The sequence below is a fragment of the Syngnathus acus genome, chromosome 10 (assembly GCF_901709675.1).
Source record: "Syngnathus acus chromosome 10, fSynAcu1.2, whole genome shotgun sequence".
NCBI classification, from domain to species: Eukaryota; Metazoa; Chordata; class Actinopteri; order Syngnathiformes; family Syngnathidae; genus Syngnathus; species Syngnathus acus.
The window spans coordinates 11,210,644-11,226,045 of NC_051095.1; the positions used below are offsets into that span (position 1 = coordinate 11,210,644).

Sequence of the window (15,402 nt, forward strand, 5' to 3'; positions counted from 1 at the left end):
ATAATTGCAAGTCTGAGATTCATTTACTTCATCAGACTGTTGCATCCTTCACTTCAACTGGTCTTTATCTTTGGGTTCTGGTTTGTTTCTTCAAGATGTGAAATGGATGCTCTAGGCTAGGTCCGGTGACCAACTTGGGTACCTTCCGCTTTTCCCCCAGATGAAGTCCTTGGTTGAGTTGACAGTGTGGCTTGGGCCTTTGTCTTGTTGCAAGATGAAATTTCTCTTCTTTTCATCAATAAAGATTTATGTATACCTCCCAATACAGGTTATGCCATGAGCACGATAAATACAGTCTGAATTAATTCAACAAATATTGTTTTCATCTTTATTGGTGAAACAGAAGCAGCAATTAACAACAGAGGAAACCTTGTGACTGACAAAAGTTTATTCTTCGTTCTCGTAGTCAGCGGGATTCTTCCTCTTGCTCTGCTTGTGAGCACTGTTGCCCCACGTGTAGGTCACGTACATGAGGATCATTGCTGCAATTGAACAGATGCACCAAGATGTGCAGTATTAGATTTGCTTTTGTTTCTTGTCTGTGCCATTGACAAAAGATGCTGCATTATGTTATATTGAAGTCAAAATAAAATGAACCTAAAAAATATTCTGAAAAGCAAAATTAAAAAAAAATGACACGTATGAAATTTTGTATTAAGACGACATTATAAATTAACCTCAAGCAATCTCTGAAAAGCAAAATAAAAAATGACGGGAATGAGATTTTGCATTAAGATGACATTTTGAAATACAACTTGAAACAACATGAAAAGGGCAAAATGCAAAATATGAATTAAAAAATGCTGTAGTGGAGAAAAAACTGTCAAAATATATGCACGATAAGGTAAAGTCAACTTTGTTATATTGCGATTCAGCATTTTTGCCTCTATTACAATGGAGATAGTTAAACAATGATTTCTGGGATTTACACAGCTATTTATTTGATAGGCGAGACTAATTTAGAGTTGGAGAATAACTCCAGATTGTGCCACAACATATTGAGCTCTACTGGAACAGAAGCAGCAGAGTTAAGAAGGTAAAAGTAAGAACAACAGGCAGATAAGGTCCCCAATGACTGCAAGCTCAATATATATGCCTATTTGCATGTGCTGCTGCTCAATGTTGATTGAAGGTTCATAAATACCATAACACCTGTGACTATTTTTATAAACCTGCAATGGCTTTTCACATAGCAAAAATTCATCAGATAAAGTTATACGGTTAGGTTAAACATTTTTGTGTTTCAGTAAACAGTTTTTAATTCTAAATGTCTGTCTTACAAATCAGTGAGCCATCTGTTACCTCAAAATATGTGTCATGACCATCATAAACAGAGCACGCTTAGTATAATTGCTGATGGTACTAGATTTTCAAATATTCAGAAATATATATAATATTAAAGCACAATAATTTAAAAATACTGAACATTCAAGTAAATACTCACGAGGGGCAACTCTGAAGAAAGATGATGAGAACCTTCTCCATACGTTGGGAATTCCCTTGGAGAAATAGTTTGCAAACGCCTTCTGCTCAAAGGGTGACAGACTGTATGTGATGACGTGCCTGACCCTGGCCAAGTTTCCAAAGTGGCGGCCCATGTTGATGCGGATGCCAACCAAAGAGGTCGAAGAACTGTGAAGGAGAAAGGCTACAATTTGAGGATGTGATTTCGATGTGAATACAAGAACAGAAGGAGTAAAAAACACAAACGAGGCAAACTCAAGCCTCTAAGTGACTGTAAATAAAATGTCTTAATGCGCCAATGCTATGCTAAACTACAAAGATATCACATTCCTTCAATAAACATGGCAATGAAATATTCACAAAGTAAACTAGTTCCCCTGACGCGAATACAAACTTGTAATCTGAAGAGCGGAATTTGAAATAGTTTATTGATCATGATAGTGGTGACTGAGAAACGGAACAACCTCGATGGTTTGGCGAAAGTACAAACATTAGACCTTGAACCATGTCATTTAATGGCGTTACGGCAAGCGCCCCACGTGTACAGAAACGTCTTTTCAAGTCGCTTATGAGTGTCATTCAAAATTGCCGTCGAAAACAATTGCAGGAAAACTATAGTAAAAATGGAATGACATTGAGGCTTACCGTCCTGCTGCTCGTCTTTTGCTAAAATGTCCCCGTCTTCTTCCTTTATGACTATCTACGCTGGGCTACGTAAAGCTACCGTTTTACTGCCATCTAACGGTTTGGAGGCAAATGACTGGTTTGAAAAAGAAAAATCACTGCAGTACACCGGCAAGAATTAAGAAAATGATGCAGACGGATGAAGAAAAATTTTATTGTCGTCTATTTTAGGTCTACACATAGACCTAAAATAGACGACAAAATTAAATGGATCAAATATTTAAGGTATTGACAAGCTTCTGTAATTACTGTGACATTTATTCGTTTAATTAAACATTTACCAGCAACAGTTATAATTTACATATTTAAATAAAATCAAGGACTAACGTTTTTGAAGATAAATATGTTTTCTCTTTGATACTTTTTTACATTACTTTCAAGGTTTTACTCAACTATCTGGTACAATCTGTATAGAAAATAGAAGTAAAAAAATGTGATTAATCGCAATTGTTTATGGAAAAATGTGATAATTAGTAACTTCTTTTGATTGATAGCAGTGGTACACTAGGTGGAGCAATGGTACAGTTTTCGCTACAGTTTCGGGACACCACTTTGTGCGTACAGAAAAGATTTTTTTCTATTGAAATATTACTTTATTTTACTTTTCAGCATTTTTTTTTTTTAAATCTACGATTAATTTAATTAATAGTTTCGACACTTTATACCTTAACCCCTAACTTCTAAACCTAACCCCTAATCCAACCTAATCCTAGCCCTAGTTTGAAACCCTACTTTGAACACTTAAGGCAAATTTTAATCCCTACGACAAATCCCGAGCCCTAGTTTAAAGCCTTAAACCCAGTTTGAAAAAGTGACTTTAATTTGAAACCCTACGCTGACAGAGTACTACGAACGCGTATTGAACTCTTTTTGGGGCGTGGATTAAATAATTATCATTTTAATTTCCATTCTTGATTTGGATTAGTTAGTTCTGCGGATTTTTTGTCTAAAATTTGAGTAATGAAGAAAGGGATTACTATACACTTTGCGATGGACAGATCACAGACTATACATTGCCTTTGTTTTTTTAAATATTGCTTTTAAGTGTAAATAAGAGTGATAGTCTCATATTTTTACTGAAACTAAAGAAAATACCAAATGTATGCATGCTGTTATTTATTTTTCCAACTCTTCAGAGAATGTCGACATCAGTTTGAATATGCAGAAGCTGAACACAGACACACAGTGAATTCACATCATTTGCATAAATACACATGGCATGCATGTAGTCACATGTAACCAGTACAAATTCATAGGTATGTAGTCACTTAGTGACCAGAAGTAATAAATACACGCGGACACCTTGACAGCTTTCATTCTGGAAAATTTGAAGACAGCCACCACTCAAGACGACTTGTCTGGAATGCTCAGGAATAAAATATGTAAAAGGTTTGATAAGATTTTGTGACTGATTTTTCTTTTATTTTTGGTCCAGAACAGGGCGAATTAATACTGTGTTAAATTAAACAAAAACAGACAAAATAAGTTAACAAAAATCTAAGGTTAAAAAAAACAAAAACAAAATTATATACTGAACTTCACTTTGTTTTTTCAGTGTTTCATATCAGTGCCCTATTGGAGAGGTGACACACAGGATGAATTTGCATCCTTTCTAATAAGGCATCAAGCAAAAAAGAAATAAATATTGTTTAACTGACTTTCCCAATGTTAAAATACATTGCTTAAGTAAACACACCTGCTCCAGAACAAATATTTTGTATGCACAATGATTTTAACCATGATGAAATCACAGAGCCTGGTCAGAACATCTTCTATTTGAATAATGCACCAAAGGTTTACGGTCATATTTTGAAAAAAAGGAGAGAATGAGTGGTTTGGCGGTTGGTTGGTTGGTTTAGCGGCAGGTGCACCTGGTGGCGACCATGTCTTCAAACTCCTTGTAAACGTACGAGCCGTCCTCCTCGAAGATCATGACGCTCAAGGGGCTGTAATGGGACGGAATGCACGACGGCCTCGGCACCGAGGAGTCGAGCTTCTCATATATGATGTTTTGTACCATGGTGTGGACGGGCGAGCCATAGATGAAGCCAACTGTCCGCGGGCAGATGCCTCGACAATACCTCGGGTTATATTTGGGCGGAAAAACGATCCAGTGATCCAGTTTGAGCTGGCTAAAGCGCACTCTGAAATCATACAAGGCACAGTAACTTGTTGGGAATTCTGAGCTTGGAAGAAGCTCCGGCAAGTGGATGTCCAGGCTATTATCACCTCGTTTGCTCTTAGCGGACGCCCTTCTTTGCCGCCGCTTGGCTCGAAGAACTTGATGGGCTTTGAAAAACACCTGCCCGCGAAGCCCGTTTGCAGCGGTGGATGGCAACATCTGGTGTGACGCTTTGCTGTCGTCATGGAGATAAAGCAACAGCGGCGGGGACGCCACGGCAAACTCCAAAGGGCCTTCGTGCCCGGCGTGTTGCTGCTTGAGGCACATGACGCCTATTTGAAGGTGGACATTGTGTTTTGGGAATTTTGAAGGCGGACGAATCAGTGGAGTTATGTCAACTTCCGCCCAGTTTCCTCTTCCTGGACCATCGATGGCGGCTGTGAAGTTTATAGCTTGGTGGATGCCGGGACACAGGGGACATTTGTTGGAGTGCTCCTGCTCCTTGATGCTCAGGAAGCACACAGAGTTGACGTGGGCTGAACTGTACAGGAGCGTCGCCTTTGTGAGCTGCTCTTTTTCTCTAACCTGATCAAGACTGTAGGACAGGTCTAGTGTGAAACCCTCTGCAGGAAAATAGGGGAAAACAATGCACTGTGATTCAGAGAGTTGAAATTGGACTGTAATACATTGAGTAGGGGGAAAAAGATGCACGGAATAACATAATTCAACTTTTCTCAGTCAATGAAAGCAGGTGTAAAATATATGCATCAAATAGCTTAACAGAGAAACTGATCATCCCACACTAATAATGCACTCTACGCATAAATAGAACATTATAGAGCAGATGAGATTTTTCCAGTACTTTACCATTTTTGTTGGCAAATATTTGCACCTTCATTTTAGATTTGTCGCCCACTCACCACTCTCATTTCTCTGCTGGTGTTGTGGCTACTTCGCAATTGAGCTTACCTTTATTGCTTTTGGCAAGACATTGCTCTTGCGGCTTGATCAGCCTGACGACGTTGTAGCGCGCGCTCCCTTCTAAACTTCTCTGCGCTCTGGACGTTTTCTTGAACGCAGTGTCCGTCAAATACTTGATGTACTTGTTCTCGGGTTTGATCTTTTTCACGGGGGCCTGGTTCCACCTGGAGCCTCCGTGCTCGGACAAAGCTTTGAGCAGCTGGGAGAAAATGGTGCCATAGGAGTACTGGCTCAAATCGCTCCAGGAGTCCGTGCGGCCCACGGAGCATCGAACCGGCGGCGGGCGGCCGCTACTGACCAGCAGCAGGAACAGAACAGCGCGAAAACAACCAAGGGCAACTGACGTCAACATTTGCTTTTCATTCATCCAAAATAAACGGGGGGAACCGGCCCAAAATGTCAACGCAAAATCGCCGCACTGAACCTCCAACTGTACGTACGTGGCGCCGCTGATCAACAGGTGCAGGTGTTGCTAATCAACCGTCACGTCTATGACGTCATCAGGCAAGGCCGCGAGCCTTCCGGTAGCCCTGTCTATCATCTGTTTTTATAGCAGGGCTATTTTTATAGGCTTTTTGCAAAGAATAACTGTATCGTAAAACTTGGAATAGTTCTGCAAATTCTTTTATTGAATATTATTCACAGATGTTTTGGGGGACACCCAAGTCCCCCCATTATTTGTGTTTGTATAGGCCCTGTGATTGGCATTGTAGCCAGCTTGCTCAAAGTCAGCAGGGATGGGCTCCAGCTCACCTAAGACTCTCATGCGGACAATCGTTACAGAAAATGGGGAGATATTGATAGAAAACAAAGCTTTAACTTTTCAAAGCCATGAAATGACCAAACAATTTGAATTAAAAAAACATTACAAATGACAGCCTTTGTTTGCCCTTTAAAGTGAATAGTGAATCATCATACAGACAGAATACTTTGCCAATAATAAATAATATGTCATCATTTTGTATTGTGTCACTTCCAAGTAAAACTGTGACAAGACTGGAACAGCTCTTGAACAAATCATGAGACCAATTTCAATGAAAATATGTCATTCGTGTCTAATCCAGAACCCATCTACAACTCTGGAGGCTCCATGCAACTCTTTTGCCAGAAAATGGGGCCCATGCTCCTGTATCCATGGCAACCGCAAGTCCACCAAGAAAATGACCTGATCTGCATAACCAACCCCATACAAGTCCCCTCAAAATGCAAATGCATTTTCAAACAATTTCAGTTCCACGATGAAAAGATCATAAAATGTCACAGAACTTTCCTATCCACTAATCATATAAAAACATTTGTTACACCAATCCAAGTATGATTTAAAAACAACAGCAAAAGTCAATAGCAATAGCAACAAAAAAGTGGCTGTGTGGGTTTTCTGTTTTTCTACACAATATAAAAAAAATGATTAACCATATCCAATGTGTGTATAGGGTACATAACAGACAGAAGATAAGCAAACACTGCTGAGTCTCATGCGTCAATCGTGAGTCTTGTTGCATATTTCTGCTTCCTGTGAGGCTGGAACAGCTTACTGATAGTGTTGAGACCTTTCGGCTGCTCCCGGTAATGCTCGTCATCCGTCTTGTTCCAGTATTTAGATAGCTGCACACCTCCCACGAGGGCTCTGACCTCCGCTGACACACCGGCCCCCAGGTAGTGGCGGGCCTTCTTGCCGTCGTTGTCCCTCTCGTCAACACTTGCGCCGTAACGTTGGACCAGTTGAAGCATGACCTCTGTGTGGTTGTGTATGGCGGCGATGTGTAGAGGTGTGTAGCCCCCGTGAGCTTTGCTGTTAACGTTAACATGTGCCCCTCTCCTCCGGGCGATGTCCATCAGCTTGTGGACCATCTCGCCATTTCCATCCTTGGCGGCCCAGTGCAGCGCCGTGAAGCCTGACATGAAGTCCTTCTTCTGGGCCAGGCGGGCGTCCTGCAGGAGCATGGCGTGGACGTGCCCCCACAGCCCGGCGGCGCACTTCACCAGCCACTCGTGGACCAAGGGGTCGAGGGGTACCGACCCGCAGCACTCGGCTTCGTCGGCCTGCCTCTTCTTCTGGTCGTCGCTGTGACGGTTTCTCCAACTTTGCAGGGGTTTGTCTTCATTGCAAGCTGGAATATGAGGTTGGGATGTAGATTGCGGTTTCCCTTTAGAAGGAGAGGTGACCGCTACTACGGCAAACACAGCTCCTGAAGATCTGCTGCCTACTTGATCTCGACAAATGTTCAGCACTTTGAGAGTAGTGTCTGACTTACTTCTTTGCAAGTTCACGTGTGACGCACTGTTATTTTTCACGTCTGAATGACCAATTTGCAAAGTCGAGTTTGAATAGGACAAAGTCTCATGCAGCACATCTTTCACAAAGTCCTGGTACCGCTTCTTGACCGCCACGAACTTCACCCCGTCCGTCTGGCGAACCACGGCTACGCTGTTGACCAACTTCTTGAACAGCTCCCTATTGTGTTGCTTTTCCGCGGGCGAGCCGCCGTTGATGAGAACGCCGAAGTGGGCGAGTAGATCAGCGTTCCTCACTTTGCCGCCTCGCTCCAGTAAAAAAGACAAAACGGACTCTTGGGTCAAAGACATCGCGCTGTTGTCCGATTGTGGTGAGTCGAAATAATGTTTTGATGACCTCCTCCGGGATTTTGTGTGGCTGTGCTCTTCCAACCTGCCGCTTCCGCCGTCCCCCTCCCCTCACTTCTCCGCCACCCCCATCGTGACACTCCCAGTTCGTCTGCATCATACATCCCTTGACAAAAATCTACCAACAGCCATATATTGTATCAAGTAATAACTGGGATTGCTGCAACGTGGTCTAATGAGAGCCAACAACCATGCAGCGACAGTTGAATTGACTTGTCTTGATCGGTTAAAAGGTTTACAGCCACAATTTACTTGCCAAAATATACTGTTCCAATTTGTCGCGGTTGTTGAAATAAGGTTGAAACTCGCTGAAACATCTCGATTTGTTTTGAGTGGAAATTAAGAGTCGGGGTCGTAATTAGCCTTATTTTTAGCCTTTACTATCTTGCACCAAATTTTGATTGTGAGTGACGTATGTAACTTTACATTTAAAAATTCTGCCATTGTCCACTCAATGTACAGGCCACAGCTCGTTTGCCATGGCAACAGCTACATCCAGAGGCCCCGACCGGGAAAACAGTTGATGGGGATTATTCCTACAAGCAAAACAACATCCACTGTGCAGTAGCGCTGCACTGTTCTCGTTCACCAGTGGAAGGAAGGAGGGCTGTCATGTCATCCTCCCGTAGTCACGGGGTGTTGCCTCCAAGTGGTCATTTTTAAAAAGCAGCGTGCGTCTGTGATAAGGACGGAGACGCAAGTGACCATGGCGGCCAGCGAAGTGGACGTTTTCGCCGTGAGTATGATCGTCTCTCATGCGAATTGAATTTTCTCACTCGCGTGTATGTACGTGAACGGGTGGGGATGCTCTGATAATGCGTATGCGCAATGACTCGGTGATAAATGAGGATTTTCTCCTCCGGCTGCACTCAGAGAAATGATGCGTTGTCGTTTTGAAATAGGAGACATCTTTTTTTTTGTGTGTGTGCATAAATCCGTGCACGCGGCTTTGGAGCAAGCACTCGAATGCGTCAAGAGGCTCTATTAGTTTCAATGAAACACGGGACAGCATGCAGTGATGCAGTTAAAAGGAGAAATAGCATTGGAGTCAAGTGACTTGCTTTATCATTTAGAATGCTCTGCGACTTTATGAAAGCCGTTGCAACACTTATTCCATATCCTTTAAATACACATTAAAGTATTTGGACTCACTACTTTTGTCCTCACTGGTAATTTCCACTAATAGTGCGACTTTTGGCCTACGATTAAAAATTAAGCCTTACTAGGGAACTAACGTGCTGCATTAGTAATATAGGTCAGACTAATAGGCAAGTAGGCTATCAAGCACTATAAAAGCCTACCCCCTACTGACGCAATTCTAAACTTGTCCCATTAGTGTGCAAAAATGTCAGAAAACTAGTAGAACAACTAGAACGACTTTGTTTCAGGTGTGGTTGTTTTTTGAGTGAGTTGAGACAAAGAGCGTAATAGTACATGGTCCTTAAGATGGATATCAAATCCTCCAACAGCTTTCCATACTGGACGTCATGCAACAATGCATTTAAGAGGATCAGGGGCAGCTGGATCAAATGACTTGCTTGAACATTCAGCAATGTTCGAAGACTTTCTGACCAATTTTAAGAGGGTGCTTTGCAAATATGGCATTCTGATCCGTGAGGATTGGGTTGCCGATGGGTACCACCAGCTTGGATAGGCTCTCATCCTCTGAAACAACAGTTAGATAAAGAGCTCTTTGTAGTATGTGTTTGTTGAAGAGGCCTAGGCAGATGAATGTTGTATTGAACACATCCCGGTCCTCATGCTGAGCGGCTTGAAAATGCCAGTTTCTCATCAGCATGGAGGGGAGTATATAACTATGCTTACAAATGCTGCAGGTCAATTGATAAGTCCATCAAACATTATATAAGACAATCAGTAAATCATCTTTCACAATTGGCCAATTTACTTGTACATTAGAGTAATTCATTTAGCAATATAACCAAACAGAATCTTTGTTTCCTCCCCGTCCCCCTCCCCTCATGTATGTCTTTGCCTTGTTCCCTGTAAGCGTCTTTGGGTGTTTGAAAAGCGCTATACAAATTTAATGAATTATTATTATTATTATTAATCTTGTGATTTTGAACAACAGACCACAAATCTGTGGTCAAAAAGCAATATGAGCCAGGATTGTATATTACTTTATGTATATACTTAAAAATCTTAATAACATAAATAGCATAGCCTAGCTAATAAAATCAAAATTTTCCCAAAATGAACAAACTTACAATGTCATCTCAAAATATACACCAATACATTATAAAATTGACCAACATGCATTGCTTTGTGTAGGTATAAAAAGCAGGATTGAATGGGGTTAAATAATTCAATAATCCTTCGCAAAAACTAGAATGTTGCTGAAATTCTTCTTGTTTTTATTCTTCCTCTGTCAAATTTTGTGTCAAACCAAATACTGTGCTGACAGTGGAAGTACAATCAAAATCAAAGCAGAACAAAATACACGTAGAGAGAATACAAAAAAAGCGAACCGGTGATGGAGGAGGTATTACTATGCAGTGTTCCATCACTTCAGAATGAAGACAAACGAACCTTGGAGCTAGGGGGCCATGTGGGCTTTGACAGTCTTCCAGATCAGTTGGTCAGCAAATCAGTCACACAGGGCTTCAGCTTCAACATCCTCTGCATAGGCAAGTCAAAGCTCGCCGTTGTCATTACCGCACATTCATTTTGTCGTGAAATAAAACAACAACTCACTTCTCTTTTCCCCTCACGTCTGTTTCCCCCCTGTCATTTCTTTGCGTGCTTCTTCTATAGGGGAGACAGGGATAGGCAAATCCACCTTAATGAACACACTTTTCAATACAAGGTTTGAAAATGAAGAGGCCAGCCACTATGAGAAAGACGTGCTTCTGCGACCACACACGTACGACCTGCAAGAGAGCAACGTCAACCTCAAGCTGACCATCGTACACACTGTTGGCTTTGGGGACCAGATCAACAAAGAAGAAAGGTGATGTTAAAACTGTATAGAAAATGTGAAAGGAGCTAATTTGAGGTTAATTAAAAGAGTTTTGTTTCTTGTCATGGACCTGGAAAAACTGTGCAAGAATCGATGCTGAAAGCAGCGAATGACTTGTAATTGTTTTACCAAGATGAAAACGCCTTCCTCATAGAATGAATATAAAAAACAATGTGATTTTTTTTTTCCTTTGCAGCTATAAACCCATTGTAGAGTATATTGACACTCAGTTTGAAACGTACCTCGAAGAGGAGCTAAAAATAAAACGGTCCCTGTACAATTTCCGTGACACGAGAATCCACATCTGCCTATATTTCATCGCTCCCAACGGCCACTCCCTCAAGTCTCTGGATCTCGTCACCATGAAGAAGCTCGACAGCAAGGTGACCCACATGACGGTGTGTGTGCTTTATTTCTAGTAGCTACAATTGTTCAGGTTTATTGTTTGCGTGCAGGTGAACGTCATCCCTGTCATTGCAAAGGCGGACACGGTGTCCAGGAGTGAACTGGACAAATTAAAGATCAAGATCATGAGCGAGCTGGTCAGCAATGGAGTGCAGATATACCAGTTTCCAACTGAGGATGAGGCTGTGGCTGAAATCAACTCTTCCATGAATGTGCGTCACTCACTCACTCACTCACTCACTCACTCACTCACTCACTCACTCACTCACTCACTCACTCACTCACTCACTCACTCACTCACTCACTCACTCACTCACTCACTCACTCACTCACTCACTCACTCATCAACAAGGCACAATGACTGCATGAATGCAACAGCAGTGGTTTTCATCTTCATTTACAGACTCACCTGCCATTTGCTGTCGTTGGCAGCGTAGAAGACGTCAAAGTAGGCAATAAAATAGTCAAAGCAAGACTGTACCCTTGGGGATCTGTACAAGGTGAGTCCAAGTCACGCATCTCCAAGTGTTGAAAAGTCAGTCAAGATTTGAAATTTCTTTTGTATCTTTTTTGTCCCCTAGTGGAGAATGAGAATCATTGTGATTTTGTGAAACTGAGGGAGATGCTGCTGCGTGTCAACATGGAGGATCTTCGTGAGCAAACGCATACTCGCCACTACGAGCTCTACCGCCGTTGTAAGCTGGAGGAGATGGGCTTCAAGGACGCAGACCCCAACAGCCAGTCGTTCAGGTGATTATTATTATTATAAGAAAATTAAAAATCAAATAAAAAAATAACGTGACGATTATTTTTTCCCAAAGTCGCCTAGCCTTACTTTATAGTGACTTGTAACCCTCTAGTCAAGTTGACAATGAGTATAAAATAAAATGAAAACAAATCCATAATCTGCAGCCTGCAGGAGACATATGAAGCCAAGAGGAAGGAGTTTCTGAGAGAACTGCAACACCAGGAGGAAGGAATGAGGCAGATGTTTGTCAACAAAGTAAAAGAGACCGAAGCGGAGCTGAAAGAAAAGGAAAAAGAGGTGACGCGTAGCACAAATAACACGTCAAGGAATATATGTCCACTGTTGTTTTTGTACTTGGTCTCCAGCTCCACGAGAGGTTTGAGCAGCTCAAACGGCTGCACCAGGAAGAAAAGAAGAACCTGGAGGAGAAACGGCGGGAGCTGGAGGAAGAGATGAATGCTTTCAACAGGAGGAGGGTTGCTGCAGAGACACTGATGGGCCAGGCTCTCCAGGGTGCCGCTCAGCCTCTCAAGAAGGACAAGGACAAGAAAAAGTAAGTCACCCTTTCGTTCATTTTTGGTGGTGACATTTGCTTTGTAAAAAAAAAGTGGCAAAAAAACATTCTTATCACAAACCAGTTGAACAAGCCTTCACGTCATATGATTCAGAATTTGACTCATGTAATTGGTATGACAAATATTAGCTATGTATGACAAATAGTACGTCTTGCATAACAGTGACATTCTCTTCCGCTAGATGCCTCAAGGTACGATTCACCCGTATCCAAACAACATGTGCATGAAATTTTGTCAACTAAACAGGTCCAGATGAAAGGTTCTAGAATAATCACAATTTAACCCCTCGGAACAAATTTTAAAAAATCCGAGACCGTGTTTTGTTTGACCTTAGAGGTTCCGGTGCTTATGCTGAGTAAGCCAAATAAGGATACATGATGAAAGGACAGTATTCTCCGCAGTAGCGTATGCAGACGGGGTGTGATTAATTGATTGATTGATTGATTGAATATTTATTGATCCCCAGGGGTGGGGAAATTCAGGCCCCAGCAGTATCCATACCACAGAGTGGGTATACAAAAGACACACAGATGGCATGAGCGCAACTCAATGAGCTCTCAAAAGGCTGCCACACAACAGCGCCACAGAGAAAGTCAGAAAGTGCTCAAGATAAAAGCCATCAAAGCAAAACAAAGCTAAAAGACAAAGGAAAAAAAAAGTAACAGCGGCCGACCAGCACCCCCCAATACAAGAGAACACCCCAAACACACAAAATAGCCTCCACGGGGTAGTGACATCCTCCCAGGAGCCATGTATTGCTGAGATAGTGATCCAGGGACAGATTGAGAGCGACACTACGTGTCCAGACACAGTAGGCTGTGTCACAGTTTGACACAGCCCGATGCTTCTGTCTCTGCAGGCTGACCTGCCAGACGGTATCAGGCAGGGCCAATTGCGTTTGCATACGACTGGTCTCACTGCTGACACGGATGACCTCACTGTACCAAATTATTTTGCACAGGAGTACACACCATATGTCAGGAGCTAATTATGTGCACGGAATAGACACACCTGATGGTCAGGATGAAAACAGTCAACCCTTCTAGGATGTGAGGACATGAAAGACCTGAAAGACAGATCACATTGTCCCATCCCTTGTCACGCCATCCTTTTGTGTTTTAAATCCTGTTTTTTTTACCTCCCGCCATATTTTGTTGTTGTTGTATGTCTTGTCCCCTTTTCAGTTGATTTACAGAACAATCATCCAGGAAAACCATGAATGTGTCCGCCATCAGCGTCGGTCAAAGAGACCGTTGTGGTGTGTGAGCCTGAATATGAATGCGCCTGCTGTAATCCACTGTGTACTTAGCAATAATAACGCTAGCTTTGCTCGCTGCGTTGATGCTGACTCTGCGAGACACATTAAAACAAATCAATGGACTGTTTTCAATCATTGTAGCTGCTGTTATTTTAGTGCTCTCGCTATGGATGTGTGTTCACTATCTTTCACGTATTCATTTTATTAGTCTCATAATTGAGTCGGACAATACAGAATAGTGTTGTGAATCTAATTAGGAAGATTTTATTACGTGAAGAAAGATATACACTTCCTGGTCAATCATTAACTACAACTCAGTGAGATTCATTACGGTGTATATTGTTCCATTGCTAGGTTTTAGTGATGAACTCCATTTTCATGTCACGAAAACGCGGCATTTGAACATGGGTGTGTAGACTTTTATATCCAATACAGGTGGAAATGTACTGTAAATATATTTGATTGCATACAACTATAATGTATGTATTGGATCTCATTAGGATTTGTAAGAGTCCCTAATGTAATCTCTCATAACAAAGCCTGCAGACCTTTTTATTACAGAATGTGTCTAGCATTTTAGTGTATTAACAGGTGTGATGCTAAAAACAATTTGCTAAATTGCATTTTTGGCTTCACTAACAACTAACAAATAACATGAAGTGGGTAGAATATATTGCTCATGTTTTGTCTTTTCTTCCCATAGCTTCTTTAGTCTTCCCTCTGCGTGCTCCTTAACCTCATCCAGGAATTTGAATTAGAAGATTTTCTAACTACGCTGACGTGATGTGACAGAGGGACAAGCAAGTGTATTATTTTTGACAGTTGAATGAGCACTTTGAAGAGAAATGCACTTCAATCGCTGGATGTGCGGTCTCTCCTCTGCTATGTGGCATGGAATTTGCATGACTATAACCATCTTCCTTTAAGTTTTAAATGTGCCCTTCCTTCATTTTTCATGTACTTTTCAGTCTTGACTGATTACACTGTGAAATAATTCACAATACTGTATATCCCATAAAGTGACATGAAATTGTTGGCGACAGTTACTAACTTATTTTTTTAATAATTTAAATTCTATATCATGCAGAGACTATAATGTGCTTTCATTAGCATAATCAGCACCTTGTCATACTAAAAGTTTACTGGAAATGTGTATGCTTATGTGAATTAATAAAACAACCCTGCTATCAGTTCTGCATAGAAATATCACTATATTGAACTATTGCTTAACATTACAAGTATTTTTCAACCATGACTTGACACAAAGCAAGAACGCCATTATCAGTAAGTATAAATAGAAATAAATCCAAGCAAAAATGTGGATTTTATAACAGGCCACCATATATTGAGCTGTTTTATAAAATTACGTCTTATGATGTGGCCAGTGAATGTACATTTTACAGCGCTTGTGAAGTGTCAAGATTGAACATGAACGCACACACACAAACACAATGAAAGACACACAAATGACTGATCTGTGTTGGCCATCTTATGTAATAAAGACTAACTTCATTGAATATGTACCTTGTTTGGCCCGTAATTTGA

At 41.4% G+C, this 15,402-nt stretch overlaps 4 protein-coding genes across 7 annotated transcripts; 1 reads left to right on the top strand and 3 right to left on the bottom strand.

The window, feature by feature from the left end:
• Positions 1-301: 301 nt before the first annotated feature.
• LOC119129282 (cytochrome b-c1 complex subunit 8) lies at positions 302-2,238 on the bottom strand. Its single transcript, XM_037262436.1, has 3 exons — positions 2,110-2,238; positions 1,445-1,632; positions 302-482 (listed from the first exon to the last, which is right to left on the bottom strand). Exons 2-3 carry the CDS (start codon positions 1,596-1,598, stop codon positions 388-390), a joined length of 249 nt encoding a protein of 82 aa, XP_037118331.1. The 5' UTR covers positions 1,599-1,632; positions 2,110-2,238; the 3' UTR covers positions 302-387.
• A 1,341-nt stretch (positions 2,239-3,579) lies between these two features.
• On the bottom strand, positions 3,580-5,618 carry gdf9 (growth differentiation factor 9). The gene is made up of 2 exons (XM_037261724.1): positions 5,240-5,618; positions 3,580-4,893 (listed from the first exon to the last, which is right to left on the bottom strand). Exons 1-2 carry the CDS (start codon positions 5,616-5,618, stop codon positions 4,004-4,006), a joined length of 1,269 nt encoding a protein of 422 aa, XP_037117619.1. The 3' UTR covers positions 3,580-4,003.
• A 1,032-nt stretch (positions 5,619-6,650) lies between these two features.
• On the bottom strand, positions 6,651-7,940 carry sowahab (sosondowah ankyrin repeat domain family member Ab). The gene has a single exon (XM_037260963.1). It carries the CDS (start codon positions 7,835-7,837, stop codon positions 6,725-6,727), a length of 1,113 nt encoding a protein of 370 aa, XP_037116858.1. The 5' UTR covers positions 7,838-7,940; the 3' UTR covers positions 6,651-6,724.
• Positions 7,941-8,381: 441 nt separating this feature from the next.
• Positions 8,382-15,371, top strand: LOC119128496 (septin-8-A-like). 4 transcript variants are annotated; one of them, XR_005099024.1, is made up of 11 exons: positions 8,601-8,630; positions 10,425-10,539; positions 10,667-10,862; positions 11,068-11,254; positions 11,327-11,488; positions 11,680-11,776; positions 11,858-12,026; positions 12,189-12,321; positions 12,390-12,577; positions 13,784-13,857; positions 14,561-15,371. XR_005099024.1 is itself a non-coding variant. In XM_037260962.1 (10 exons), exons 3-10 carry the CDS (start codon positions 10,696-10,698, stop codon positions 14,613-14,615), a joined length of 1,158 nt encoding a protein of 385 aa, XP_037116857.1. In that variant the 5' UTR covers positions 8,382-8,630; positions 10,409-10,539; positions 10,667-10,695; the 3' UTR covers positions 14,616-15,371. The 4 variants fall into 4 exon arrangements, 3 of the variants coding, with proteins under 3 accessions (XP_037116857.1, XP_037116856.1, XP_037116855.1); XM_037260962.1 differs by lacking the exon at positions 13,784-13,857 and having other exon boundaries at positions 8,382-8,630; positions 10,409-10,539; XM_037260961.1 differs by having other exon boundaries at positions 13,784-15,371.
• The last annotated feature ends 31 nt before the right edge of the window (positions 15,372-15,402 follow it).